At 33.1% G+C, this 27,209-nt stretch overlaps 3 protein-coding genes across 3 annotated transcripts; 2 read left to right on the forward strand and 1 right to left on the reverse strand.

Annotated features, from left to right (window-relative positions):
• Positions 1-6,299: 6,299 nt before the first annotated feature.
• On the reverse strand, positions 6,300-8,766 carry LOC131654113 (uncharacterized). The gene is made up of 3 exons (XM_058924537.1): positions 8,514-8,766; positions 7,928-8,396; positions 6,300-6,378 (listed from the first exon to the last, which is right to left on the reverse strand). Exons 1-3 carry the CDS (start codon positions 8,764-8,766, stop codon positions 6,300-6,302), a joined length of 801 nt encoding a protein of 266 aa, XP_058780520.1.
• A 9,796-nt stretch (positions 8,767-18,562) lies between these two features.
• On the forward strand, positions 18,563-20,663 carry LOC131654122 (uncharacterized). The gene is made up of 3 exons (XM_058924547.1): positions 18,563-19,294; positions 19,373-20,043; positions 20,474-20,663. Exons 1-3 carry the CDS (start codon positions 18,563-18,565, stop codon positions 20,661-20,663), a joined length of 1,593 nt encoding a protein of 530 aa, XP_058780530.1.
• A 4,622-nt stretch (positions 20,664-25,285) lies between these two features.
• On the forward strand, positions 25,286-25,926 carry LOC131616794 (dehydration-responsive element-binding protein 2C-like). The gene has a single exon (XM_058888245.1). It carries the CDS (start codon positions 25,313-25,315, stop codon positions 25,763-25,765), a length of 453 nt encoding a protein of 150 aa, XP_058744228.1. The 5' UTR covers positions 25,286-25,312; the 3' UTR covers positions 25,766-25,926.
• Positions 25,927-27,209: the final 1,283 nt, after the last annotated feature.

Raw genomic sequence — 27,209 nt, forward strand, 5'->3', positions numbered from 1 at the left:
ATAAGGAGATGAAAGGTGTCAATGGCTTCGTTAATACAATAACGATAAGCACAACGCACAGAAAAAATGCCGTTCTTTCCAAGCTTCCAAACTATGTTATCCTCGTGGACCGCTTAGAATAAAGGAGTGTTGACAATTTTCTACACCACTCCTCCGCCTACTAACAGATGAATCACATTTAAATTCCACTGTTTACCCATCGGACTAAGAAGATCTAAAACTTTTAGATTTACCACCATCGGATTATCTGGCCACATATTAGTAACCGCCAAGCTATCATGTAACCAGTTTTGATCCCAAACCGAGATGCACTCGCCCGTACCAATACTCCATTTATAACCTCCTCTCACCATAAATTTAGCACTCCAGATACTACGTCAAACATAACTCGAATTATGTCCAATATCTGATTTAAGAAAAGCACAATTCGGAAAATATCTAGCTTTGTACAGGCGCGAAACCAGAGTGTTAGGATTAGTAATGAGACTCCAAGCTTGTTTACTTAACATGGCATAATTGAAAGCACTTAGATTTTTGAACACCATACCATCGACATTCTTAGGCATAGAGAGCCTATCCCACGATAACCAATGTATACCTTTAGCACAACCTCTTTTATGACCCCACCAGAACGAATTCAACATTTTCTCAATTTCATCACTCAAGGAGGAAGGAAGTAAGAAAATACTCATAATATATGTCAGAATAGATTGAAGGAAAAATTTTATGAGTGTTTCCCTACCTGCTTGCGAGTGACTGCGACTACTCCAAGAATTTATTTTCTTCCAAATTCTATCTTTGACAAACTTGAAAGTAGCTTTCTTGTTTCTTCCTATCATAGAGGGAACTCCAAGGTATTTCCCTGTACCCAAAACTTGTTGAACTCCTAACGTGTCAGCCATAAGATTTTTAAGAATAGAATCTATATTTCTACTACAATAGAATTCGGACTTCTGGAAATTGATAGCTTGACCGAAGGCTTCTTCATAAGTGGTAAGAATACCCTTCATCATATTTGCTTTGCTAATAGCTGCTCTGAAGAAAAGAAAACAATCATCGACAAATAGTAAATGAGAGATAATTGGAGCATTCTTACAAATTTTGACACCGTGAATATCCCCTCGCGCTTCTGTTTGTTTAATAAGGGGTGAAAGACCTTCAAAGCACAAAATAAACAAATACAAGGACAAAGGATCACCTTGCCTCAAACCCCGACCCGGAACAATCAGACCTACCAACTTTCCGTTCACACCCACAGAATAATTAACAATTTCCAGACAAAGCATAATCCACCCAATCCATTTCTGACAGAAACCCATAGTAGAAAACACATCATTAAGGTAGTCCCAATCAATCCTATCATAAGCTTTACTAATATCAAGTTTAAGAGCTATGTCACCAGCCTTACCTCTTGTCTTAGCCTTCATATGATGGACTACCTCAATGGCTGCCATGGCATTGTCCAAAATAGATCTTCCCGGGACAAAAGCCGATTGGTTATCAAAAATGCATTTGTCGAGGACTCTCTTAAGCCGATTAGCGAGAACTTTAGCTATAACTTTATACAGAACATTGCAGAGAGCAATCGGTCTCTAATCTTTCATGGTAGATTGGGATTCTCCTTTCGGAATAAGAGTGATATTTGTCGAATGAAGCTTTTTCAGAAAAAATACCGCTTTCAAGCCATAAGCAGCTAGCGTTGAAAATTTCAACCCCACATAAATCCCAAAACTGATGGTAGAAACCGGGATGAAAACCGTCTGGACCCGGACTTTTATCAGCTTGCATAGAGAAAATAGCCTCTTTAAATTCAGCAATATTAAACGGATTAGTCAACATATCATTATATTCAGTAGAAATGGTTGTGCTAATAGCTTGAAGAACCCGGTCCCGAGAACTTGGCTTCTTCTGAAATAATTCAAGAAAGTAATCGTGAGCTAATTTACACATCCCTTCCGGCGAACTTATAACTTCCCCATTATCGTTTGTGAGCGATCGAATTGTATTAACTTTCTTCCTAGTAGAGGCTGAAATATGAAAGAAGCGCGTATTTAAATCACCATCCTTATACCAGTGCACTTTTGCTCTTTGTTTCCAGAAAATATCGTCTTTAACCAGAAGAGTGTTCATGCGGCGTTTAAGAGCTGTGAAATAATTAATATTATCTCCTCCAACATGCTGTCTTACAATGTTAATTTTCCTACTGATGATCTCTATTTCATTTCTAGTTTTATTACTGTTGTCTTTACTCCACTGTAACAAGCTTTCTCCACATGCTTCCATTTTATCCATAATGCTGTCATATTCTCCACCACCACTACGCCACTCTCTTGAACAAAGTCTCTAAAGCCTGGCTCCGTCAACCACACATTCTGGAATATGAAACCTTTCCGAGCCATAACATGAGATGAAGACGAATCACAACAAAGAAGAATGGGGTAATGATCCGAAGTGGTAGCCGTTAAATTTTTTACTTTAGCATTTGGAAACAACCCACACCAACTGTTATTTGCCATAGCTCTAACCAACTTTTCTTCGACAGCTCTTACCATTTCTAAACTTTTGAACCACGTGAACGCGGACCTTTCCATGAGGATATCTACCAAAGCCGCATCTTGAAGTGCTTGTCTAAAGCCACTGATAAGCCAGTTTGGTTTGTCCACTCTTCCTTTTTTTTCATCAGGCGAGAAAATATCGTTGAAATCTCCTAAAATACACCAAGGAAGATTGGAACTATCCGCGAGATTACGAATTAAATTCCAAGAAATCCTCCGAAAAATTATTGATTTTATTTTTACTGAAAGTATATTCTATTTATTTTTTTTTTCACTTGATGTAGTATATATACTCTCAAAATCAGATTTATTGTTCCATGCTTTTGCAAATTGGTTGAGAGCAATCCAGTGTTAAGTGAACTGGCTTTAAAGCAAAGGTACGTATCTGAAACAAGTGAAAGATCATGTGAATTTCTGTTTATCAATTGTACAAATATATATACACGAGCAGCAAACAGCACCTAACTATATGTGTTTCGGAATTACTCATAAATTTGTAAAGGTTCAATCTCACAGCACACCAAGTCACCAACCATCAGTTATATAAATTAACGAGAAAGCGAAGTGACCCGTGAAGCTTTGGCAGCTACCAACTTGGCCTCATTCCTTCCAGCTGAAGCTCGTTAGAGCTGTTTAGAATTATAATAACTAACAATCTTTTAGTACAACAATATAGGGCTGGACAGTTGGACATCTTACCCAAATTAAATGAAGAAAATGCTATTAATAATGAGGGTTATTCAATTAACTCTACGAGGGTTGAAACATAATCCAAGTTGTGAAATCTAAATAAAAACCCAAAATATATATATATATATATATATATATATATATATATATATATATATATATATATATATATATTGAGGAGGGTTATATTGACTCCAAGAATTAATGGTCAAGATGTGGAGTAAGTTATTATAACTTACTCTTGGAGTCAATATAACCCTCCTCATATATATATATATATATATATATATATATATATATATATATATATATATATATATATATATATATATATATATATATATATATATATATATATATATATATATATATATATATATATAATATATATATAGTTTAATGGTGATGCACTGACAGTGTCAAAAAGTTTTACACTGTCATCCAATGAAAATATATCATTCTGCCATGTCATCTCAGTAATTTAAAAATAACAGTATGACTTGGTAAGATACATGGTCATGATTGGTTGACAGTGTAAAACTTTTTTACACTGTCAGTGCATCACCCATTTTCTCATATATATATATATATATATATATATATATATATATATATATATATATAATTCAATTTTAAATATACATTCAAAAATAAATTTTATTTTCAATACTTCTTTTTCATTCATTATCTCACCCATAGTGTCTCACGCACTAACAAATTGGTATCTCGAATTTGCAGTTCGTTTCTTGATCGTGTTTTCAAGAACTTCACATTGAGGTCGTGTTTTTAGGGACCGTGAATCGCGGGTGCTGCAGAGATGAATGATACCAATGGCATTTTGAATTCTCTTTCAATTCCTGACGGTAAAGATTGGACCTGATGGAGAAAACAAATGCAATCTTTGTTCGGTTTCCATGAAACCTAGAAGTGGTCAACAATGACGTCCCTAAGCTTGCTAAAAATGTAACCGATGCTCAGAGAGTCATTCACAAGGGTGTGAAGAAGAAATATTGCAAGGTTGTGTATTATATCTAGTCGGCGGTAGATGCGGAAAACTTTGATCGGATTTCTCATGTTGAATCGGCGAAGGAGGCATGGGAATTTTTTGTCAAGTATTAAGAAGGAGGTGAGAAGATTAAAACTGTCAATTTGTAGACACTGCAAAGGCAGTATGAATTACTGCAGATGAGAGAAGAAGAAAAGATTGCAGGCTATGTGTCGAAGGTGCAGACTCTTGTTCATCTAATAAAAAGTTGTGGTGAAACCCTTACTGACACGTTTTGATCATGTTTTCGTAGTTATTGAAGAATCCAACAATCTTGAAACCCTAAAATTGGAAGATTTAGTTGGTTCGTTCGAGGCACATGAGATGAGGATTGTCGGAAGAAAAGGGGTTTAAGATTCGATTCAAACACTATAGGCTCAGACATGGTGGTTCCAACAAGTTCAAAGGTAAAGTAGACAAGACTAAGAGCAAGAAGTCTTGGTCGAACTCTCAAAAGCATAAGGTCAATGATAGGGCTTCTGAATCCTCGAAAAAAGAAGAAGAAAACTCCTATAAAAAAGAAAAAGAAGAGAAAAAGGGTGTGCAGTGCTATAATTGTGAAAAGTGGGATCACCTGGCTAAGAATTTTTGGTACAAGAAAGACAAGAGGGCAACCAAAGGCAAGGACGAAGGAGCGAACCTTGCACACCAAGATTCAGATGATTATGAAGATATGGTAGTTATGGTTGTGGTTACAAATGACCATGTCAACACCAAAGAAAGTGTGGTTGGAAGATTTCAACGAGTCAGAGAAGAGCAAGGTTAGACTTCTTGATAATAGCTTGTTGCAAGCAGAAGGTACTGGAAACATAGTTATTCAACAAAATAATAGAGAAAAAACTATGATCAAAGATATACTATATGTACATGGAATGAAGTGCAATCTGCTAAGTATTAGACAAATGGTCAAAAAAGGGTTCTTAGTGGTTATGAAAGGTGGAGCCTTGGAACTGTTCGACACTCAAAATAGTTTGGTCTTGAAATATCCTCTGTCGAAGAATAAGACATTTAAGATCATGATCAGTTCGACTGAGGTACAATGTCTGAAAACAGTTGTCGACTACAAGAATAGTTGGTTGTGGCATTTGACGTTTGGTCATCTAAACTTTAGGTCACTCAATCAACTGATCACTCAAGATATAATAACTGGCATATCAAGTCTTGTGATGCCCAACAAACTCTGCGAAGGTTTCTTAGTAGCGAAACAATCCAGAAAGTATTTTGTTTCGACTATGCTAATGAGATCCTCCTGCATAATCAAAGTTGTACATTCAGATGTATGTCATCCGTTTGAGGAGCATACCATTGGTGAAAATAGGTATTTTATCTCATTTGTTAATGCGTATACTCGAAAGCTTTGGATCTATGTGATTAAGCGAACGAAGGAAGTATTTGAAATCTTTAAGAGATTCAAGATGCTTGTCAAAAACCACAGTGAAAACAAGATCAAGGTTCTGCGAACAGATGGAGGTGGCGAATACACATCCAAGATATTTGAAAAATTCTATGCACAACATGGTATTGATCTCGAGGTAACTGTTCCTTATACTCCTCAACAAAATGGAATAACATAAAGAAGAAATAGGACGACATTGGATATGGAGAGATGCATGTTGAAACAGAAAAATCTTCCAAAATCCTTATGGGGTGAAGCAGCCACCTCTGTTGTCTATATATTGAATAGGTATCCTACAAAGAAAGAACAAAGTTCCTGCAGAAGCTTGGAGTGGAAAACAACCATCAGTAAGTCATCTGAAGGTGCTTGACTTTATTTGTTATAATCGTGTTTCTGATGCAAGAAGAAGGAAAGCTTGATGACAAAAGTGAACCTATGATTCTAGTAGGATATCATAAAACAGGTGCATACAGGTTTATTAATCCAATTAATGAAAATATAGTGATGCACTGAGATATTGTAATTGATAAAATTTCCAATTAGGATTGGAATTCTTATGATGTAATTAACAAGCCTTTGATGTGTTATGGATCGACAAATAAATTCTAGTCGATTACACTCCGATCGAAGTTGAAGCAGTTGCTGACAATCCCGTCACAGTCGAAGTAGAAGTCGATGAGGGTGTGGCTAGCCTAAGCCAAAGAACTCAAAGAACTATAGTTCCTACAATAAGACTTAAAAACTATGTAGTGGTTGATGATGATGAAGTCACACCAAATGAAGAATTAGTTCATTTCACTTTACTTGCAGGTGTCAACCAATCAACTATATTGAAGCTCTAAAGAATAAACAGTGGAAGCCAGCTATGGTAAAAAAGTTACAAGCAATTGAAAGAAACAACACATAGGAGTTAGTCGAATTTCTAATACACACAAAATCTATTGAAGTGAAGTATGTGTTCAAGTTAAGCCACAATGCTGGTGGGTCGATAATAAGACTTAAGGAAAGATTAGTAGCTCGAGGATTTCTTTAGATAGCAGAACTCGAATACTCTGAATTATATGCACCAATCGCAAGATTGGAGACTGTTAGATTGGTGGTAGCCTTGGCATGTATGCAAGGTTGGTCGACATTTAACTTAGAAGTGAAATCAATATTTTTGAATGATCCTTTAGATGAAGAGGTATATGTCACCCAACCTACTGAGTTTGTGATACATGAGGAAGCAAGCAAAGTGTACAAGTTTCACAAAGAGCTATATGGCCTCAAGCAGGAACCTAGGACATGGAACAAGAAAATTGACTCATACTTAGTCGAATACGGATTTGTCAAATGCAAGTATGATTACATTGTCTATGTCCAGGTTGTGGCATAATATATAACCATCATGTATTTATATGTCGATGAATTATTGGTAACTGAAAATAGTATGGAGAATTTGTCGAAGTTCAAAGAGCTGATGATGAGGAAATTTGAAATGTTGGATTTGAGAAAATGGTCTTATTTCCTAGGCATGGAACTTCAAATGTTGAAGCTAGGTATGGTGTTACATCAAAAAAAATATTTTAAATAAATACTCAAGAGATTCAAAATGAATGATTTGAATCCTACATCCTCACCTGTCAAACAAAATTTGAAGCTCGAGAAGCATTGAGAGGAAGACAAGGTTGATGTCACTTGGTTCAAACAAATTGTCGAATCTCTAAGGTATATGTGCAACCGTCGTCATGATATAGGTTTCTTAGTTGAATTATTAAGCATATACATGAGTGAACCAAGGGTGTCACACATGAAGGCTGCAAGAAGAATCTTGAGATACTTAAAAGGATCGATAAACTGTAGAATTATGTTTCTATATGATTCTAAAAGCAATGAAGCTACTATTTCTGGCTATTCAGATGCTGATCAATGTGCATATAAGGAAGATCGAAGAAGCATAATTGAATATTTCTTTCAAGTATGTGGTGCCCCAATCTCATGGTGCTCGATAAAGTAACATGTGGTGCGATTAACGTCATGTGAGGATAAACATATAACAGGATCCATGTTGCATGACAAGAAATTTGGATCATATATGTGTTAGAAGAGATGGTGGTCGAAGTGAAAAAACCTCTGGTTCTGCAGATCGACAATAGGTTAACCATTAATCTTGTAAACTTTATATACAACATTAGTTGTTGTGGTAATTTGATATGATTTTTCATCATGTATCCAAACTTTCTTTCCTTATTTATTCTTGACCTTGAAACTTCAACGTATAACTGGCCACGAATGAAGACATAATAAGGCAAATAAAGCTCAACAAAATCGAGGGATTGATCTTTTGACTTATTAATGGTCATTGCGTAAGAAATATTCATAAACTTCCTTCTTGATAGTTTAAACGGCCAAGGTGACTGTGAAGGTGAGGTTGTTATTCTGAGAATGTAAATAACATTTCTGTCGTGAGTTCCAAACATCATTTTTGCCTCTAATATATGATCAACAAATTTGATGACTATTAATCTGGTACCATTATAAAACCATCCGGTTTGGTCCAAATTTCTCAAAAGCATGATTAGAGTTCCAACTTTCAATTTGATGATTTGATTTGGTAAGCCTTGTGTCCTAAGTGAATTAAGAAATTTCGTTGTTATGACTTCATAGGTCGAGGGATTGCTTACATCAGATTTATCGACTGAATTTGAAATCACATAAACCTTTCCACCACCTGCATATATAATTTGTTTAAAATTTATCATTTGAAATTGATAACGAGTGTTTTAGAAGGATAATAAAATTTAGTGTAGAAGCTTATATGAAATAAGTGTTTGGAGTAGTGATATACTAGGAACAAGACCCAAGACATATTCATTGATTTCGTCAACTGTCTCAATAGTAGAAACTAATATTCCTCTTGCCTTAAGAAAATTTATATTCAAGTAATTATCGAGTAGACCAGAATATGTACTTTGAATAATAAGTGCAATTGGTTGGTCTGTTCTTTGAATCAACAGTTCAGGAAAAATTTCAATTTCGGCATTTCTGTCATTAGGCTCAGAAAATTTACCCTCATCCAGTTTAAGAATCCATTTCTGCATTGGTACCATGAGAATAATTATGAAGTCTCATTTTCGTGTTAATACTTTACAGTGGTCCTATATGTAAAACAACGTGGGATGACATGAAGTATTTGACAAAAATTCCCCCCCAAACCTGTCACCAAGCCTTCAAAACTCGATGTTAAGCCTTCAAAATTCGATGTTGAGTTGCTTGTTTCACTCATGACATCTCTAAGGGTACGATCAAGGGTTTCAAAAGGATAGTTACATAATTCGCATGTACGATCAAGGGTTTCAAATGCATAGTTACATAATTCGCATGTACCCCCTGCGAACCACGAATTAATTCGCACCCCCTGCGAACCACGAATTAATTCGCACGTACCGGTTCGCTAAAATTTTCCTTGAATTCGGAAATTTTGAACGTACCAAGGAAACGGTTAAAATAATGATAAAGCTTAAATGTTTGAACTAATTGCTAGTTATGCATAGCCCCACATAGAGCTTGCTCTCAGCTAAAATATGAATATTTAAACTATTTAATTGCAAGCATAGGATGCCCCACATAGGCAAGCTTTGCATGACTGCTTTGCCTTAATTCCTGCGGAAGTTTTACATTTATAAAGTAATTTTACTTTCAATACTATATGTGTTTCCGATGTGGGACTCAAATTGTTACAGCATACTCTGTATTTTTAGATTTTAATTTTTGAATTAGTTAAATCTACAATATAAGAAAATAAACTGTTCTGGAAATGACCAATCTGTCCTTGCTACTCTTTTGGCCTGCCACGTGGGATGTCTGTTTACATTGCTTCAACTCTACACAAATCTTCCAACACCTTTTAATGTTCCAATTGCATGTTGCTGTGTTTTTTAAATTAAAAAAATCCAAATTTTAAAGGCTACTTTTTCTTTCCCTATTATAGCATACTTTCCTCTCTCTCTCTCTCTCTCTCTCTCTCTCTCTCTCTCTCTCTCTCTCTCTCTCTCTCTCTCTCTCTCTCTCTCTCTCTCTCTCTCTCTCTCTCTCTCTCTCTCTCTCTCTCTCTCTCTCTCTCTCTCTCTTCTTCTACCTAATAACATCTCTTTCTTCTACAATCTACTTAAAATAAAAATTAAATCTCTTCCTTTTTTATTTTTCTATCCATAAAAATTCTTCTTTTTATTTGAAAAAAAAAAAAGAATTCCAAGATAGAGAAATGAGTAGGAATAAAATTAAAAAAAAAACACACCCATATATATATATATATATATATATATATATATATATATATATATATATATATATATATATATATATATATATATATATATATATATATATATATATATATATAAGAAGTTTATTTTAAAAAATAATTAAATAGATTTTCATATTATAACAACTTAAGAAAAAAAATATATTTGCTTTAAAGTTTACCCATAAAATTAAATAACATATTCCGATAACTTTATTTCTTGATTTGATATAGATTTTTTGTAAACTAATACTAGCATGTAACTTGAGATTTTTTTTTAAAAATTAAATGTAAAAAAAAATTTATAGTTAAACCATAGATGTATGATGATTAATATTTAAGAACATTTTAATATTGTCTTATTCACCAATTGAAGTGTTTTAACGACAACACTCTTAGTGTAATTTAATATGTTTTAATTATTATTATTATTATTATTATTATTATTATTATTAACAGGTTCCTATTTAATAAATTTATAATAAATAAAATTTAATAAGGGCTGAAAGATATTAAACTATTAATAGTTATATTTATCTTTTTATTTGGCACACAAACTAAGAGAATATAAAATTTGATAATTAATTTTTTTTAATATGATGAAGCAGATTGTTTCTTCAAAATTATCACATAAAGACAAACATTAAATTTTATTTATATAATTTTTTATTTAGTTTAATTTAAAAACATAAAATAATTTAAGGCCAATGATTTTTGTGGTAGAATAAACTTACCCAACAAACATTCTCATTTAAGTAAATAATTTTATAACAGATTATTTTTAATAAATATTTTTTGCAATTTTAGATTTTAAAAAGAAATTAATATATAAGAAAATACAATTTTTGTTACTTTTGTGAATATTTAATAGTAGAGTTAAGTGATAGAAGCAATTATGTCATTTCACATCAAAAGCATAACATCTCTTATCCAACATTGAAAGATGAAAATACATCTCTTATCCAACATTGAAAGATGAAAATACAATGGAGCAGAGATTTTGAGACTATTTTAAAAGATCTCATGCTATTCAATAAAGATAATGTGACTGACAACCATAATTATGCAACTTTTATTTTAAATAAAAATATTTGTCACTTTATTTAAATAATATATAAAAAAGTACAATTAATATTTAATTAAAATTAATATATGGAACTTTGGATGCTATTATTAGTTTTCTTACAAATCCACCAGTATATGTTCATTTGGACTATCCAAATTACAAACAAGAAGATGTTTCATCTATTGTCACCCATTCTTAGACGTGATGTAGCAGTTGAAACATCAAATATTGTTTATTATTAATGATCTTTGATACAAAAATTTTACAGTAACAAACCTAGATAAATTGTTTTTAAATTGCAATTTACTTGTGTAATCATTTGGTCCACTCGCCGAGTCACATCAATTCAAACACATATATCACTATAATATTTTCTGCACCTTATATTAATTACATTCACTTATCTCTTTTTAACAAATAATTAAGAATAATATTTCTAAAATAATTATTAATATTTCATTAAATTTTAAAATTGTTAATAATAAAAATAAAATAAATATGAAAAATAAAACGCAATGTATTTCATATAAAAATATTTTTTTTAATTATGAGAACACATTTTAACTAAGTTAAATGTAAGTTTTTTTAAAAAAGAACATAATATATAAAATGATTGTACAAATATTAAGTGTGATTGGACAATTATATATGAACCAAAAAGAAAATATAATATTTCAAGATAACGATGACTAAAGAAAAATGATGATTAAACCTTTTGTATACGGGAACATGAATTTATTGAACAAAATATTAATTATTAACTAAACATGAAGTTACTGATCAAAATATTTTTTTAAGATATACGGGGACATGTAGTTATTGATCAAACTAATATTTGTACACGGGAACATAAGCTATGGATCAAAATAGTGAATATTAACGGGACATGAAGTTGCTGTTCAAAATATTGATCATTAATGGGACATGAAGTTACCGATCAAAATATTTATAAAGGTACACGGGGATATGAAGTTATTGATCAAACTAATATTCGTACACGGGAACATGAAGTTATTGATCAAAATATTGACTATTAAAGGGACATGAAGTTAATGATAAAAAATTAATTTTATTAATACATTCAATTATTATTTTTCACGGTTAACCAAACATTTTTTTATTAAAAAATATATATCTGAAATAAATGCGCGTCCCGTATCAGAACCCGTGTGAACGCACGGGTTTGTTACTAGTTTTATTAATGGTAGTAATATTTTTAAAGTTTCTATTTTATTTCTAACCCATTTTTTAATATTAATGCACCGATTATTATTTTCGAACGTACCACGAACCCAAATAGCGTACCGACTCTGTATACCCCCTGCGTACCTAATTCTTTGAGAGTTGCGAACCGCGTACCCGAATTCGTACCACGTACCGGAGCGAATTGCGAATTGTGTGACTATGTTCAAAAGTGTATTTGTGAGCCATCAGTACCTCATCCAATATATTCAATTTGGTTTGTCTTAACAATTCGGCATGTTTTCTCTCCTCGTTAATATTGCATGTTGAGTTGTCTATTGTAGGAACTGGGATTTTGAACTTGGAATGTGTCCTTATTCTTCTGGGTAATAGCAAAGAAGTAATTATGCTACTTGTGATAGTTAATACTATATCCCCTTTGGGTCGAAAAGATGCTGCAAGGGATTTCCACATAAGTTTTTTTGCTTGTTCTTCCATAACCATTCAGAAAAAATACTCCTTTTTTCTTATTGACTGGATATGTAATCTTATGGAAAATAGCTCTCTATTCATCTGTTGATATTTTGTACACTTTATCAACATTTGTGTAAACAATAATGTAAAAAGTGTAATTATGTTATTACTTGTCAAAGAGTTGAAGAGATTGATATATTCATCTTTTAGTCCGCATTTGGGGTGTTCTTTTATTCATAAATGAGCCTGTTACTGAGTTGGTTTGCGAACATAACCTTTAGGTTTCGGTATTGAACCAAAATCATTAAGTGATTTTACGTTGGCTTGCTGGTAGTTCTCAATTTCAAAAAGTGTTAATATGTTCTCTCTTCCTCTGTTAGGATCAGATCTTCAAAAGAAAGAAAATTCGTGAGGATGAGTTATATAAATCAATAAATGGTGAATGAAAGGTGTTTTAGATGTTAATATCTTTGTTTTTGGCAAGAAATCTTTGACGAAGAAGAATTCTATCACTTAACAAATGTTTAGTCTTGGACCATACCTGGCCAGGTCTATTCACAAAACCTATCAATATCATAGTCACAAAAAGCTTCCTCAAAAAGATTTCCAAACCCCAAAAACTTGCTTTTTGTATAGCGACCATGTATTCCCAATCATCTCCAAGAAATTCCATTGCAAAGCACGCGTCTAAGAATGTTTAATGCAGACATATGTTAATACTTTGAAATTTTCATAAGTTTGAGGGCCTTTAACCTCATTAAGCATCATTCGGAGATAATAAAGTTCTCATGTACTTTGAGGAATCCATACTAATCTTCCAATTGTAAATCCTATTTTTCTCTGATTCCACATTCTTGTTCTTTTCACTTAGACCAATTTTATGACAAATTGGCCATATGTAAGTTGTCTGCTTCAGGATACTTTTTGTTAACCTCAAACCATGAAGTAAATATTGACTCTGTAACACTCAGTTTGATTAGAATATCATTAACGCGCTCATAATCGGTGAAGTATATAGGATATTGACACAATAAATGAAAAAAAAAATTGGACAGCTCGTTTTGTTCCATGAATGGAGAAAGAGAAAATTCGCCAACACGCTTCACACTGTGAAATATAGCGGCAATCGAGGTATTATTTAATCTCATCAACATCTTTAGGTGGAGTAGGATTGAAGTTTTTATTTGTTAAAATTGGTGCAGTTATTCAATCATATTCTTTATTGATACATTTGAAAAGTATTTGATAGAAGCGCTCTGATTGCATTTTAGAGGATTGGAGTCTTTATCAATGATTTACATTTCTTTAGAAAAAATTGTTAGATGAAGAAACATATATATAATTTCAGATTTACTAATAGTAATTTTTTGTATTGTGTATTTTGCCAAAAAAAACAACATATAGAGGATTGGAGTATGTATCATTCTGCAGATACGCTAGCTAACTTAAGCTTGGTAGTTTCTAACTATACATGGTCGAATGGTATACATTTCAATGTAGCTATAGATTTCAATAACAATAAGAAAGGTCTTCCTAGCTATCGCATTTGTTAGGTTTGATGTTTTGGCTTAAGTCTCCCTCATTTTTATGTACCTATTTTTCTTTTATATCATGGACTTATGCCCTCTTTTGATTTTAAAAAATCCAGCCGTTTTGACGTTCTGTCCTCTTAAATAAATATATAAAATAACATTTCCAGTTAAGACGTGTGTCCCTTGTTGATTGCCATCAGTCAGTATCCATTCTCCAAGTGCCACTCTCTCCGTTACTCACACATTATTCACCCACTCACTCAATATATTTCTTACTATACTTCACAAAATAATATATATTATTTATATTACTATAATAGCAAAGGTTGCTACAACAATAGTTATCAACGATGAAAATGGAATCAGAAGTAAAAAAAGGCAAAAAGACTCTATGGTGAATCTGATAGGCTTAACTTGGGACCACCAAAGGGTACTTCAACAACAAGTATAGGGATTGATCAAAATTTGATTGTTCCTACACAATTTATTTTTAGTGAAGAGATTTCAAATGATAAGAATAATGAGGTGTTGTGCGAAACTATTATGAACCTTGAACCACTAAGTATTTCATGGAGTACTAGTGATTTTATTGTGGATGATTTTATGTAATTGAATATTGTGTTGGCTAAGGGCTTAAGGATTGGAATTCATCGTTACTAGAGATTTAATTAAAACACTTTTTAATACTATTAGCACTATATGAGTACATGTTACTTTTTTGTAATGAAAGGTATGAAGGGCATTTGGTGCAGCAGCAGACACATTAATTTGAGAAGATGGTGTCGGAGACCCATGAACCCGTGAAGAAGATCCCTTACCAACAAAAGAAGTCTCTCCAATAGCATGTCACGGAGGTCTTGCTTTCTCTATGCGAATAAAAGCAAGTTGGGACACTCTACCATGTCTCAGTCTGTCCTAGTTGTTAGACCATTTCTCTACAATCAAACAAGCACAATAGAGAGATTCCATAACACGAAATAGATACAAGATGCCAAATTAAAAATGAGATAACATGTGAATCCAGATTTCGATCTCTATATTAAGGTTTCGGATTGTACAATTTGGACTACATGCATCCCATAATTAGAGGATAGGGAACAAAATAGATAAACCCTATAAGCTATAATGCTCAAAAACACAATGCAAGGAAGTTCGGGACAATCATAACAAAGATTTCTATTGCATTTAAGTCTAAACTATCTGACTTATAGTCTATTTAAGTAATGCATACATGTGAAATCAATAAAGAAAAGAGATTGAGCAAATTACAAAGCAATGGAGAGAAGCTTCAAATAAGTTCAATGGAGTGGAGTAGAGATGTGATAAGTTTCAATGGGATGGTTAGAAGTTGTGAGAAGACTTAAAAATGAGGAGAGATTGATTCGTAATCGCTTTTAACTCCGTCTCTCCGTATTCTCTACTTTTGCTCTTTTGTAGAAATGAAAATGTGAAGGGAAAGGGAAAGACGCAAATCACATAAATAGAAGCGTTTGAATTCTAAAGTTCGGATTTAGTCTAGAGATTGAAATTCAGACTAGTTTAAAAATTATGGTTCCTAATTCCAATATGGATGTGATCTTTTAGGCGCGTCCCAATTTCAATCTCCAGAATTTTGTAAGATCTTACTTTGAGAGTAATTTCCAATCTCAATAGATAATTTGCATTTGAAGTGCGTCCAAATTTTAAAATTTATAATTGAAGGTTATTTTAAAAATATCTATAAAATGCGTGAGTAACAAATGAGTTGTGATAACCTTAAGGGCTGGTCTAGTGGTGAAGATTTGGGTCTTGAGAGTGTGCTCCTCTCAAGGTCTTGAGCTCGAATCCTACAGTGGAATTGATCCTCTTGGATTAGTCAGTGGCAAGGTCCGGATACCAAGATTTAAAAAAAACAAATGAGCTGCGATGATGAAAAAAATGAGAATTTCTTAATGCACCCCATAACCTTCTAGCGCACCTCGTGAAATTTCAAAAATACTCCCGGATTTTGGAAATACATTTCCGGACGCACCTCACACACATACAATTCATTCATTTTAAGTCAAACCCCATTTTTATGACTAAACTTATTCTGGAAAGGTAACTCTAAAAACACTCTAGAAATACATTTTCGGAACCATGGCTTTCTTTAATGCATTTTCATTATTTGATGGAACATCCTCATATTCATCAATGCTTATTATCTTAACATATTTCTGCATCATTACAAGTACTCGTATCATTAGAAAAATCATTTCTTTCCTGAACGTGTGACACAATCAGTCACTAACAAAGTAAGCAAACAGTTTCGGAAATATATTTTTGGACGATATATTTTACAAAATTAAGATGTAACTCACTTACACGTGTATTGGATGTATTTTATGGTGCATAATTTTCAAAATCTAAAATATATTTTTAGATTTTTATAGGGTGTTTTCCAACCTTACGAAAGCATTAAGAAATTAAAAAAAAAAATCAGTATTCATGCGTTTGGGCTTAATTCAGAAAAGTTAGATTCTGATGTTCTTCTGTTTATGGACATTATATCGTGAACCCGGGTGATATTTTTAGTACTCTCACCCCCAATTGTGACGAATAGAAAAAACAAGTAAAATAATCGTGAAAAATCAATAAAAAAAATTAAACAACCAATAGGGTGTTTCCCTCACTCCAAAATGACTAGATGCAAACCAAAATGCTACATATGCAAAAGTAAACACCGTTAGTGGAAAATAAACGGAAAGACATAAATGAGACGGGTTAAAAAATTAAAGGCTAAATTACAGTTTTGGTCCCCCTATTTTAGTGTTTTCACGATTTTAGTCCCCCTGTTTTGTTTTTAAACACTTTTGGTCCCCCATCTCACTTTGGCTACCAAAAACACCTATGTGGCAATTTTTAAATGACGTGGCATTATTATTTCGTTATTGTCAAATGCCAGGTCATTTATTAGCAAATAATAAAAATTAAGCAATTATTAAAGTCTTATTTTATTCTTTTAGTTAAAAACAAAAGACATAGTGCCAAACGAAGAAGGAAAAGAACGAAGGAGTTTCCTGAGCAATACGCATGACGAAAGGGAAAGCAACGAAGGAGGATTCAGGGCAGAAGCATGACGAAAGGGAAAGCGTCCAAATCGCATCCAACAAAAAAGCATCCTTTCCAGGTAGTTTCGAGTTTCTGGGTTGAGTTTCACCCCTAATGTTCTTTTGAAAACCCTAATTTTCACCGCAGACCTTCAATTCATTTCATATGCAGAAATGTCTTCTTCTAAGTCTAAGCCAGAGGAGAAGTTTTGTTGTAGGTATGTTGTCAACTAGAATTTTGTTGTTGTGAACTGAGATTTTGCTATTCATTCATGTTTCTAATATTGTGTTTATTTGCTGAGATTTTGATATTCATTCATGTTTCTGATATTTTGATTATTTGCTAAGATTTTGCTTATTTATCCTGAGATGTATTTGTTTGTTTGTATGTTATAGGCCAGCTGAAAAAAATGTAGTTAGGTTAAGGATTAATCATGGGGGGTACTTTGTTCTTTATCCTTGCAAGATATATGTTAATGGAAAGGTAGAAGAACTGAATTGGGAATTTGATGTGGATTATATGTGTTATATGGACTTTATGAAGGTTATAAACGAGTTGGGTTATGTAAAAATCAAGGGCATGTGGTATCATCACCCAAAATTATCATTTGAGCGTGGGCTACGACCTCTTGACAATGATGCAGATGTGTTGAAATTTGGGGAAGAAATGAATGGCTATGATATTGGTAATATCTATGTTGAGCATGTAGTAGATGAACCCGAAGTTTTAACAGAAGAAGTAGGAGAGTATGTTGAAGTACATATGGAAGAAGAAAATGTGGAAGAGAGGGAAAAAGTAAATGTGGAAGATAGGGAAAAGGTAAATATGGAAGGGAGGGAAGAAGTAAATATGGAAGAGAGGGAAGAAATAAATGTGGAAGAGGGGGAGAAGAAGTAAATGAGGATGAAAGTGAGGAAGACGAAGATTTTGTGCAAGATGAAATAGATGATTTGGGGGATAGTGAATTTGATGACTTAGTTGAGGATGATTGGGATTGGACACACGAAGTACCAAGTCACACATTTACGCAAGAAAACAATGATGCAACCCAAGTCTCGTCAACCCAAGAACCAACCAAAGCATCTGATTTTCAAGAAGCCTATGATGTTGAATCAGATGAACTTGATACTCCCCGAGGAAGTGATGGCGATGGTGATGAACCTACTTTTCCGAAGTTTAAAATGCCTGAAAGTGGTGATCATGTGAGATTTGAGCTTGGAATGTCATTTTCCTAAAAAAGTCTTATTAGAGAGGCAGTGAAGTCATTTGCAATGGAAAAGATAAAAAACCTACATATCACGAAAAACGATAGGAAGCGAGTTGTTGTTTGGTGTGATAAGGACTGTCCCTTTTACATGAGATTTAGTAAAAGGGTAGCGAACGAATACTGGCAGTTGGTGAACATAATTGATGATCACACTTGTCATAGGACTGCTAAGAATAGGCAAGCTACAACAGAATGGCTGGCTAAGAAATTTATACCCCTCTTGAGACATACACCTGAAATGAGGCCAAAGGGTTTGGTTGCAGAGTCACTTGAAAAGTGGGGTGTGAAGTTGTCGTCGGCACAAGCATACAGGGCCAAAATAAGAGCATTGGAACTAATACATGGTGCTGAGACTGAGCAATACGCATATTTGAGAAATTATGGCGAGGAACTCAGAAGGTCTAATCCTAATACCACTGTGATAATCAAGTGTGGGATGTCTGATGTTGGACCTGTTTTTGAGAGGATATACATATGTCTGGAGGCATGTAAAGCAGCATTTGCATATACCTGTCGGCCTTTGATTGGTCTTGATGCATGTTTTTTGAAGGGTGAGTACGGTGGTCAGCTAATGGCGGCAGTGGGAATGGATGGGAACAATCAAATTTATCCAATTGCTTATGCTGTGGTGGAAGCCGAGACAAGAGACTCATGGAAGTGGTTTCTAGATCTTTTATTAGCAGATCTGAACAACATTTTTCCAAGGTCTTATGGTTTTATTTCAGACCAACAAAAGGTTGTTATCTTACTTTTTTCATTATTTATTTCCTTTTTTATTATGTTATACAATATTAACATTGTTGTTTTATGATAGGGATTGGTACCGGCTATTGCTGATTTGGGGCCGAATGTAGAACACAGGCTGTGTGTTAAACACTTGTACAGAAACTGGAAGAAGAAGTACCCTGGCGCACATATGAAAGAGTTACTATGGCAAGCAGCTAGGGCAACTGTAGTTCCAGATTGGGAAAGAGCCATGAAAAAGATTGAACTTATCGATCCAGCTGCTTGTAAAGACATGAAGGACATTCCGGCTGCCATGTGGAGTAGGTCTGCATTCCGCACTTACAGTCATTGTGATTTGCAGGTAAATAACATGTGTGAGGCGTTCAACATGGCTATTTTGGAGTATAGAGACAAGCCCATCATTACTTTACTCGAAGGTATAAAGCATTACATTACAACAAGGATAGTGAAGCAGAAAAATCTCATTACTCGATTCAGAGGCAATATTTGTCCTAGGGTGGAACAAACTATTGAAAGATTAAAGAGGGAGGCTGGTGGTTGGACACCAACATGGCACGGAGATGATGCTTTCAATATCTTTAGTGTGACCAATGGTACGGACACTTACGAGGTGAACTTACAACTACATCATTGTGCTTGCCGTAAATGGGCTCTAAGCGGCATTCCATGTGTTCACGCCATTGGTTATATTTTACACAAAAAGGCTGACACATTTCCTTTTGTGTCACAGTATTATAGGTATGAAATACTGAACTGCATACTCTTATAATTACTCTTATAATTACTGAACTGAATTGAAATACAAAATTGAACTGATATACTCTTATACTTACTGCATTGAAATACTGTTATTTTTATTGATATACTCTTATAGAACTGGAAGATAGAACTGAATGCTGAACTGAATTGAATAGGTATGCTGAACTGAATTATAGAACTAGATGTATGCTGAACTGAATTATAGAACTAGATGTATGCTGAACTGAACTGAATGCTGAACCGAATTGAATAGGTATGCTGAACTGAATGTGATATACTGAATGCTGAATGTTATAGTATTATAGATGTGATATACTGAATGCTTAACATCTTAGTATTATAGGTGTGAAATGCTGAATGTTATAGTATTATATGCTGAACTGGTGCTCTACTCTTATATTGTGCACAGGAAAACAAGTTTCATGGCGACATACTCTTATATTGTTCTACCTTCGAATGGTCCAAGACTTTGGCCAACAACGGAAGGTGAACCAATTTATCCACCAGTCATGAGGAGAGCTCCAGGACGAACCAAAAAAAAGAAAGAAACAAGTCTAATGATGAGCACACTTCAAGCAATATGTTACCTAGAATCTTGACAACTGTCAAGTGCAAAAGCTGTGGGAATTTTGGGCACAATTCAAGGACGTGCAAGGGAAAGACAGCGGCGGATCGACAGTTGCCCAAAGGAAGTAATAAGACAAAGAAGCAGACGAAAGCATCAACCTCAGGAAATACCAAAACAAAGAAGCAAAAGAAGTCATCAACCGATGAAGCGCCTACTGTTTTGACACAAGGATCGCAGGCGCCTCTAACACAAGAAACAACTAGATAGGAAATCCTTTTGGCCAATGTAATAGATAGCAACTAGATAGGATATCATATGGGCAATGTATAAACCTTTTGGGAAAATGTATTGACAAATGTTACTGTCATTGTTGTTTATTTTGGGCAAATGTATTGACAAATGTTACTGTCATTGTTGTTTATTTTGGGAAAATGTATTAACAACTGATGAAAGAAATGAAAGAAATCTTGTTTTGAAAGTTACTGTCATTGTTGAATGCAGTTGTGGAATTATTATGAAATTGATCCATTATTTTGAAATTGATCCATGTAATTGAAATTGAACCATGTATTGAAATTGATCCATTATTTTGAATGCAGTTTTGGATCTTTCATTAAGCAATGCAGCTTACAGTTATTCTGAAATTGATCCATTATTTTGATTTCAGTTTTGGATGTTTCGTGTACTGATAAGCAATCTAAACAGCATAGAGTAAGTTAATTTTGTTTCTAATGAGTATCTGTTTATTACATTCAAAGGATCATTTTGAAATCTAAACAGCATAGAGTAAGTTAATTTTGATAAGCAATCTAAACAACATAGAACCATTTTGAAATATAACAATGTATTGATAATTTTGAGAACCATGTACTGATAAGCAATCTAAACAGCATAGAACCATTTTGAAATATAACAATGTATTGATAATTTTGAGAACCATGTACTGATAATTTTCGTTGCAAAATACATTACACCTATATTACATAATCATTATCCAACCAACAATATATTATCCAACCACAATTTTTAGCAGCAACACTAATATCAGAACCCAAGACAAAACTAAAAATGTAACTAAAAATTTGTCTTTCTTTTTCAACTTGTCATCAGTCTTCTTTATCAATAATTCCTTCTTCAAATTGTTAACTTTCTTCAATAATGAGTTGATGACCTCATTTGAACGTTCTTCCAGTTGTTCATCGTACCACTCAAAATATGCACATCCTTTCCTTCCTTGTAACTGTATAACACACGACCATTGCTCAGTGATTGAGAAAATTAAAACATTTATACAAGGATGAAAAAAATTAGGGATTTTGAATTACCTTGTATAACCCACAACCATAGAACCTTCGACCTGGATTCTGAGATGTCCAAGAAGTAACCAGGGGGCATCCAACCCACAGTAACACTGCAACCTTCTTCTCCTAGAATGAGATAGGTTGCTTGAAATGCTAAATGCTTCAGATGCCATATGAATGAGGGATTGCAATGAAACACAGAAGAAGAAAGTAGAGGCAGCTTCTTAGTTGTGAAACCCTGAAAACCCTGAAAACACGATGAAGAAGAGGCAGAGGCAGCTTCTTAGTTGTGAAACCCTAGCACTCTCAAACACACGAAGAAGAACATGTTTTCTTAAATAACCCATTTGTAATTAATATTTATAATTTTAATATTTAATTATACTGACATGGAAAAAATGAACGAAATAATAATGCCACGTCATTTAAAAATTGCCACATAGGTGTTTTTGGTAGCCAAAGTGGGGATGGGGGACCAAAAGTGTTTAAAAACAAAACAGGGGGACTAAAATCGTGAAAACACTAAAATAGGGGGACCAAAACTGTAATTTAGCCAAAATTAAAAGATTAAATTAAACTTTTTAAAATTAAGGGACCAAAATTGACCACGAGGTAAAGTTAAAGGACTAAAAAGGGTATTTTCCCTATTTTATATAAGCCCTCTTTTGATTTAAAAAAATCTATCCGTTTTGATGTTCCGTCCTCTTAAATAAAAATAATAAATAAAATTTTTAGTTAAGACATGTGTCCTTTGTTGATTGCCATTAGTCAGTATCCGTTCTCCAAGTGTCACTCTCTCCATTACTCACACATTATTCACTCACTCAATATATTTCTTCCCATACTTCACAAAATAATATATACTATTTATATTACTATAATAGCAAAGATTGTTACAACAATAGTGATCAATGATGAAAAGGGTATCAGAACTAAAAGAAGGCAAAAAGGCTCTATGGTGAAGCTGCTAGGCTCAATTTGACACCACCAAAGAGTGGTTCATCAACAAGTATAAGGGTTGATCCGAATTTGATTGTTCCTACATAATCTACTGTTAGTGAAGGGATTTCAAATGATAAGAATAATGAAGTGTTGTGAGAAACTAATATGGACATTGAACCACTTAAGTATTCCATGGAGTATTAGTTATTTTACTGTGGATGATTTTATGGAATAAAATGGTGTTGTGCTGGCTCAAGGGCTTAAGGATTGGGATCCATCATTACTAGAGATTTAATTAAAACAATTTGTATAACTATTAGTACTATCTAAGAGGGGCATTTGGTGCAGCAACGGACAAAATGAGGCGTGGTACATTTTTTTTTTGCAATGAAAGGTATGAAGGACCTCTTGGGAAACCCTTTGGGTCATATCAGGCTGCAATGGCTTATAGGGCAGGAGGGGCATTTGGTGCAGCAACAGACACATTAATTTGAGAAGATGATGTCAGAGACCCGTGAACTCGTGAAGAAGATCCCTTACCAATATACTAAGAGTCTCCAATAGCATGTCACGAGGGCCTAGCTTTCTCCATGCGAATGAAAGTAGGTTGGGACACTCTACCACGCCTCAGTCTGTCCGGGTTTTTAGACCTTTTTTCTACAATCAAACAAGCACAACAGAGAGATTCCATACACGAAATAGAAACAGGATGCCAAACCAAAGATGAGATAACATGTGAATCCAAATTTCGATCTCCGAATTAAGGTTCCGGATTGTACAATCTGGACTACATACGAAACAAAATTAAAGGACAGAGAACAAAATAGATAAACCTCATAAGCTATAATGCTTAAAAACACAATGCAAGGCAGTTCGAGACATCACAACAAATATTTCTATTGCATTTAATCTCAAACTATCTGACTTATAGTCTATTTAGGTAATGCATGCATGTGAAATCAATAAAGAAAAGAGATTGAGCAAATTACAAAGTAATGGAGGTAAGCTTTAAATAAGTTCAATGGAGTGGAGTAGAGATGTGATAAGCTTCAATGCAATGGATACAAGTTGTGAGAAGATTTAAAAATGAGGAGAGATTGATCTGTAATCGCTTTTGAGTACTCTTTCTTCGTATTCGTTACTTTTGCTCTTTTGTGGGAATGGAAATGTGAAGGGAAAGGGAAATACGCAAATTATATAAATAGAAACGTTTGAATTCTAAAATTCGGACTTAGTCTGGAGATTGAAATTCATACTAGTTTGAAAATTGTGGGTTCCTAATTCCAATATGGATGTGATCTTTTAGGTGCGTCCCAATTTCAATCTCCAGAATTTTTTAAGATCTTACTTTCAGATTAATTTCCAATCTCAATAGATAATTTTCGTTTGAAGTGCGTCCGAATTTTAAAATTTAGAATTGAAGGTTATTTTTAAAATATCCATAAAATGCGTGAGTAATAAATAAGTTGTGACAACCTTTAGGGTTGGTCTAGTGGTAAAGATTTGGGTCTTGAGAGTGTGCTTCTCTCAAACTCTTGAGTTCGAATCCTGCTAGGTGCTAACAATAAATTGGGTAATATCTTATACGAAAAAAACAGAATAAATTGAGTACACTTACGCATGTATTAAATATATTTTCTCATGCGTTTGAAAATATATTTCTAGAATCTATGAGATATTTTCAGATTTTTATAAGGTGTTTTTCAACCATATGAGAGCATTAAAAAATTCAAAAAAAAAAAAAAAACAATATTCATGCGTTTGGGCTTAATTCAGAAAAGTTAGATTTTAATGTTCTTCTGTTTATGGACATTATATCGTGAACCCGAGTGATATTTTTAGTACTCTCACTCCCCAATAGTGACGAATAGAAAAACAAGTAAAATAATCGTGAAAAATCAATTAAAAAACTAAACAGCCAATAGGGTGTTTCTCCTCACTCATTTGATTATTTCTCGATAGTTCACATTTCTTTAGAAAAAGCTGTTATGTGAAGAATTATATAAATAATTTCCAATTTACGTAATTGCAGTTTCAAAGGGTGTTTCCACTCGATAGTTCACATAACAATATCTTCACCATAGGAACGCCATACGAGTACCAAGTGGCTGTCACTCCTTTTGCATTTGGTGACACTAATCCTTCATGCAAAAAATTTATTTTTTAATGTACGATAAAACAATCTCCTTCAAATATTAAAAGTAAGTCAAATCTAACACAACTTAATAATTTACTAAAAATAAGAGAACTGTTTGTGTCAAAAATTAAAAAAGTTAATATCTTAAGGCCAAAGGATATATAGCAGTAGAGACATGTGTCCCTTGCTGATTGCCATGAGTCATTATTCATTCTCCAAGTGTCACTCTATCCATTACTCACTCAATATATTTCTTCCTATACTTAGTAGCAAAGGTAGCTACAACAATAGTGAGCAACGATGAAAAAGGAATCGGAATTGAAAAAACCACGATCAAGACGAAAAGGAGGACCAGAGAATGCATTATGTAACTACAGAGGTGTGAGACAAAGGACTTGGGGAAAATGGGTTGCGGAAATAAGAGAACCTAAGGGTGGTGCTAGGCTTTGGCTAGGAACATTCAACACTTGTATTGAAGCAGCACTTGCTTATGATGATGCTGCAAAAAGGCTCTATGGTGAATCTGCTAGGCTCAATTTGGCACCACCAAAGGGTGCTTCTACAACAACAAGTATAGAGGTTTCAAATGATAACAACTGTAGTGAAGAGATTTCAAATGATAAGAATAATGAGGTGTTGTGGGAGATTCCATGGAGTACTAGTGATTTTGCTGTGGAAGATTTTATGGAATTGAATGATAGTGTACTGGCTGAAGGGCTTAAGGATTGGGATCCATCATTACTAGAGATTTAATTAAAATGCCTTTGGCGTATTATATACTATTACTACTATATGAGTACTTGTTACTTTTTTTTTGTTTAACGAGAAAATGGAAAAATAATGCATACTACTGATGTACCTTATTTTAGTATTCCTTGTGATAGATGGAAGAATCAGTTAGAATTTATTTGCAATTTTTATGTTTATGTTTAAGATGATTTATTTCCTAAAACAAAAACATTTTGAATATAACAAACATTTATGAAGTTTATGTCATTTTAATACACTATTTGAGCATAAAGCAATTATGCTTAGAGATTTAAGTTTTTATTTGAAAGGAAAGGAGATGGTTTTGAAAGGAAAGGAAAAGAAAGACTTTAAAAATAAAATAAAAATTTGATTTAAAATAATAGGTTGATAATGTTTTGTGGAATTTATTTTTATTTAAAAATCAAATTTTTTTAACTTGAAAAATTATAAAACTGTACTCAAATGAAAGATTTTTTAAATAAATCATTTAAATTTAATTTAGGTTTAATTGTAACTTTGATTCTCTATTTTTTTTTTCCTTTTATTTTTAAAATTATAATTCTGATTTATTTTTTAGCTTTCGGTTGAAAAGAGACAAAAATAGATACTAATTTTGTAGAAAAAAGTAAAATAGGAGAAGAAAAATCACACATAGAACTTAAAAAGGAACAAATAGTGATTTAACTTTGCAGAAAAAAGCAAAATAGGAGAATAAAAATCACCCATAAAACTTAAAAAAGAACTAAAATAGTGATTTTTAAAGTAGAGGGATCAAAATAAAAAAAAAAGACAAAATAGGAAAATTAAAATTGCAATTAATTCTTTATGTTATTATAGTATTTTAAAAGTTAAAGAAAATTTAATAATAATTTTTTTATTATTTATATAAATTATTTTTCATAAAAAATATTAAAACTAAATTATTTTAAACGAGACTCTGATATCATGTTAAAAAATATAGTTGGATCTAACTCAATCTTATAAAACTGACTTGTAGGATAATGATTGTCTTTACTTATAAGCACGTGTTCAAATAAACTAGTGAATTAGAGAAAATTCCAACTAGTGAATTAGAGAAAATTCCAACTTGTGAAAAAAGATAAATAAGTTAAAGGGAATGACCTCAATGAAATCTTTGAACCCATTTCAAAAGTGAAAACCTTATAATATTTTCTTAAAAACAAATTTATGTTATCTTTTTAACAGTTGGCTTTTCAAACTTTTCATTTTTTCATTTAAATTTTAATTAGTAAGTGTCACAACAAAATCTTTTAAATTATTAACTTTCCGTGAAATATATTGAAAGAGTATTAAGAGTACTCTTCTCCGAATATTTTGAAACACATTTATATATTTTGACATTCATCACAATTTTCAAACACATTTTTTACATTGCATGTTCTTGCCCTTGCACAATTTTTTTTAAACTTATTCCACATATTTTTAG

This window comes from Vicia villosa, linkage group LG1, assembly GCF_029867415.1.
Source record: "Vicia villosa cultivar HV-30 ecotype Madison, WI linkage group LG1, Vvil1.0, whole genome shotgun sequence".
NCBI lineage: Eukaryota > Viridiplantae > Streptophyta > Magnoliopsida > Fabales > Fabaceae > Vicia > Vicia villosa.

What these genes read in the sequence shown, in the direction of transcription:
- LOC131654113 (XM_058924537.1), bottom strand. Translation starts at nt 8,766, where the DNA reads ATGCAGAAATGGATTCTTAAACTGGATGAGGGTAAATTTTCTGAGCCT. An exon ending in TGTCTTGGGTCTTGTTCCTA is followed by an intron (nt 8,397 to 8,513) that starts GTATATCACTAC and finishes TTATATATGCAG; the next exon opens with GTGGTGGAAAGGTTTATGTG. An exon ending in TTATACGTTGAAGTTTCAAG is followed by an intron (nt 6,379 to 7,927) that starts GTCAAGAATAAA and finishes TCTTTGGCTTAG; the next exon opens with GCTAGCCACACCCTCATCGA.
- LOC131654122 (XM_058924547.1), top strand. Translation starts at nt 18,563, where the DNA reads ATGGAAAAGATAAAAAACCTACATATCACGAAAAACGATAGGAAGCGA. An exon ending in TTATTTCAGACCAACAAAAG is followed by an intron (nt 19,295 to 19,372) that starts GTTGTTATCTTA and finishes GTTTTATGATAG; the next exon opens with GGATTGGTACCGGCTATTGC. An exon ending in TTTGTGTCACAGTATTATAG is followed by an intron (nt 20,044 to 20,473) that starts GTATGAAATACT and finishes TATTGTGCACAG; the next exon opens with GAAAACAAGTTTCATGGCGA.
- LOC131616794 (XM_058888245.1), top strand. Translation starts at nt 25,313, where the DNA reads ATGAAAAAGGAATCGGAATTGAAAAAACCACGATCAAGACGAAAAGGA.